At 51.6% G+C, this 2,896-nt stretch overlaps 1 protein-coding gene across 1 annotated transcript; it reads left to right on the top strand.

Annotated features, from left to right (window-relative positions):
• The first annotated feature begins 278 nt into the window (after positions 1-278).
• On the top strand, positions 279-2,896 carry LOC138968767 (serine/threonine-protein kinase 38-like). Its single transcript, XM_070341412.1, has one exon. The coding sequence runs from the start codon at positions 829-831 to the stop codon at positions 2,281-2,283; it is 1,455 nt and encodes a 484-aa protein (XP_070197513.1). The 5' UTR covers positions 279-828; the 3' UTR covers positions 2,284-2,896.

Genomic DNA, 2,896 nt, shown 5'->3' with positions numbered 1-2,896 from the left:
AAATGTCTGTTGTCAAGGGTTGAAAATCGGAATTTTTATCGGAAGAGTGAATGAAAAGACAGAAAAATTCGCCGGGTTGGTGCAAAGAAATATGTTTTTAGAGACTTTGATGAATTTGTATAGTGTAATCATATGCATTTCATGAAAGTAGACAGATTGAAAGGTGCAAAACTGCTAACAACTCAAAATGGCTGTTTAAGTCCCATCACTCTAAATTTCAGTGGCGCACTTCGCCTTAAGTCCAAATTCCCGCCGCAAGTCGTGGCCAGCAGTCATTGATGAAAAGAGAAGTTCCAGAAATGACGTCAAAGTAATGATGACAACATCGATCACGTATCGATCACGTCAGAAATAGGAAGGAAGGTCGAGGATGAATGCATCACGAAAGACACCATGGACAACAAAGTCACAGCCGAGAGGCCGAAGATACGATTTACTCCATAAAAACGTTCACGACTGGGTGCCACACTGCCGGATTGAAACGTGGAACGACAGTTTGAAACCACAAAGACCTGTGTCAGCCTGCAGTCTCAGAAATCGACGGAATAAGTAGATACTACGCCCAAAACAGACTACAGGCATGTTGCAAAATTGACATGCAGTGAGGAAATAATAGGCCGAAAAGAGACCCTAAACATGATGCAGTAGTAGCATGCTGGTTCGTTCCGACCGTAATAAGCCTCGCCGCGAAACAGTCTCGCGGCCGGCAGAGTTGACAGTAGGCTCGGGAACTGGCAGGCACAGGATCGCGAGGGATTCACAGACACGCTGGCACCCAATCAAGCGCAAGAGGAGCCCGCCATCACCGCCCTGCGCAAGTCGCATTTGATGGGGGGTAGGTGCTGCAAGTGCAGCTCATTCTGCTGCCGACGAGACCTGGCCGGGCTCAGCGAGAACGATGACCTGACGACGCAGAAGAGGCTGCTCGGCAACATTCCCCTGTACTCCGTGAACATCGACAACCCGGAGAAGTGCCGCCTGGCCATTTGCCGCCTGTCCGACTTCAGGTACAAGGAGAAGATCGGCTACGGGCGTTTCGGGGTGGTGTACCGCGTGCTAGAGCGCCGGACCTCCAGGTCGCTGGCCATGAAGGAGGTGCCCAAGAAGCAGGATATCTACCGCAACGAACCGCGGCTGGAGAGGGAGCACGTCATCATGTCCAAGCTGAAAAGCCCGTGGCTTGTGGAGATGTACCAGTGCTACGAGACCTACAACAAGCGCCTGATGCTGCTGCAGTTCCTACCCGGACCCACCTTCGCGCAGCTGACTAGGAACAAAACCATCCCCCCCTTCACCATCAAGATCTACGCCGCCCAGATGTTGATGGCTGTGCTGGCTGTGCACAGCCACGGCTACATCCACCGAGACATCAAGATGGCCAACTTCCTTCTGGACATCTACGGCAACGTCAAGCTGTGCGACTTCGGCTCCTGCATCCGCTTCTTGCCCGTCAACATCGCCCGGAAGGTGTTCCCCTCCAACGAGGACTACGCGCAGGCTCCCACTGAAGACGTGGTGGACGCGCGCCAGGTGCTGATCGAGGAACTGCAGTACAGGCCCTGCATCCCCCACGGCACCTCCCACTACTGCGCCCCGGAGGTCATCTGCCAGGCCACCTGGGCGCCTTTCCGCGACACGTACACCTACATGTGCGATTACTGGTCGCTGGGCGTGTGCCTCTACTACCTCATGTACAGGAAGCTGCCCTTCTACTCAGGCTACAGGGTGCAGGTTCCCAGCCTGATCATGCACTGGCAGAAGACCCTCAAGTTCCCCAAGAGTAAGACGGTCCCCCAGGAAGCGGTGGACCTGCTGCGTGGCTTGTTGCGGGACGACACAGACCGCCTGGGAAAGATGGGGGTGCACGAAATCTCCACACACCCCTACTTCAAGGGCTTCCAATGGTCGGATATGGGAGAGGTCGAGTCAAACAATGACTGGGACTTGGAAGCACACTTGGCAGTTGTTAAGACGGAAACCTCTTCCAAGATCTGTGATGAGTCGCCCATGATTAAAAGCCTGATGTCTCTCAGTCTCACCAACCCCTCGCCCGGGCGGAATTCTCCGGATGAAGTCAGCCAGTCTGTTCATTTTAATGACACCATTGTTAAAAAAAGGGAACCGAATCCTGCGCAACCGTTTCCCGTGACTTGCGCTCTAGCCGTGCTGAACGACCACAGGCGCATGAATCGAAGTCCCAAGTCCAGATCGGATTCGCAAACGATACCAAGCATCCGCGTCATCCCGGAAAATGGTGTCCCAGGAAATGACTCTGCGTGTTAACTGGCTCCATTGCACAACCAGCATGACTGTGGCTTCAAGATCCAACTTTGCTCCTTTCGTTTTGGTTTCACAACGACGGCGTGGTGCACAGGCACTCGGAGTCACGAGGTGGGCGGGGCCTATATCTTGGATGTCACTTGTGATGGACTGGGGTTCTTTTCTTGTGGTGTGGTACACGCACAATAGCAACACGCACACTAGCATCATTGACATTTTTATTCTTCAGAGGACCACACACCCATTGGGATCCAGAAAAGACACGTCATGTAGATTTATGCAGTAAGAGATCTTTTGAAAGATATGAAGAAAAGCGGTGCTCATAACAAAGGCCTGGCCTGGATCTATTTCTCTTAAAATAAAGGACATGATTACATGATACTTAAAGTTAAAGCTGCGCTCCTATCTATTATCAAGACTTGTAAGCGTACACAAGTTTCTTTGGCAGCCAGGGTTTGCGTGAATTGTACCCTCTCTGCCACTTGTGTGCATTTGTGGCATGATTGTCAATGTCGGCTTTTTTTCGGGTATGGAAATCTTACTCTGTTGCAACTTCGGGAACTACGTACATGTATGTGAATGTTTTTGTACGAAGAAGAACATATACGTTGCCTAA

The sequence above is a fragment of the Littorina saxatilis genome, linkage group LG6 (genome assembly GCF_037325665.1).
Source record: "Littorina saxatilis isolate snail1 linkage group LG6, US_GU_Lsax_2.0, whole genome shotgun sequence".
NCBI lineage: Eukaryota > Metazoa > Mollusca > Gastropoda > Littorinimorpha > Littorinidae > Littorina > Littorina saxatilis.
Note: the sequence above shows the minus strand (reverse complement) of the source record. Positions and strands in the feature narration are given on the sequence as shown.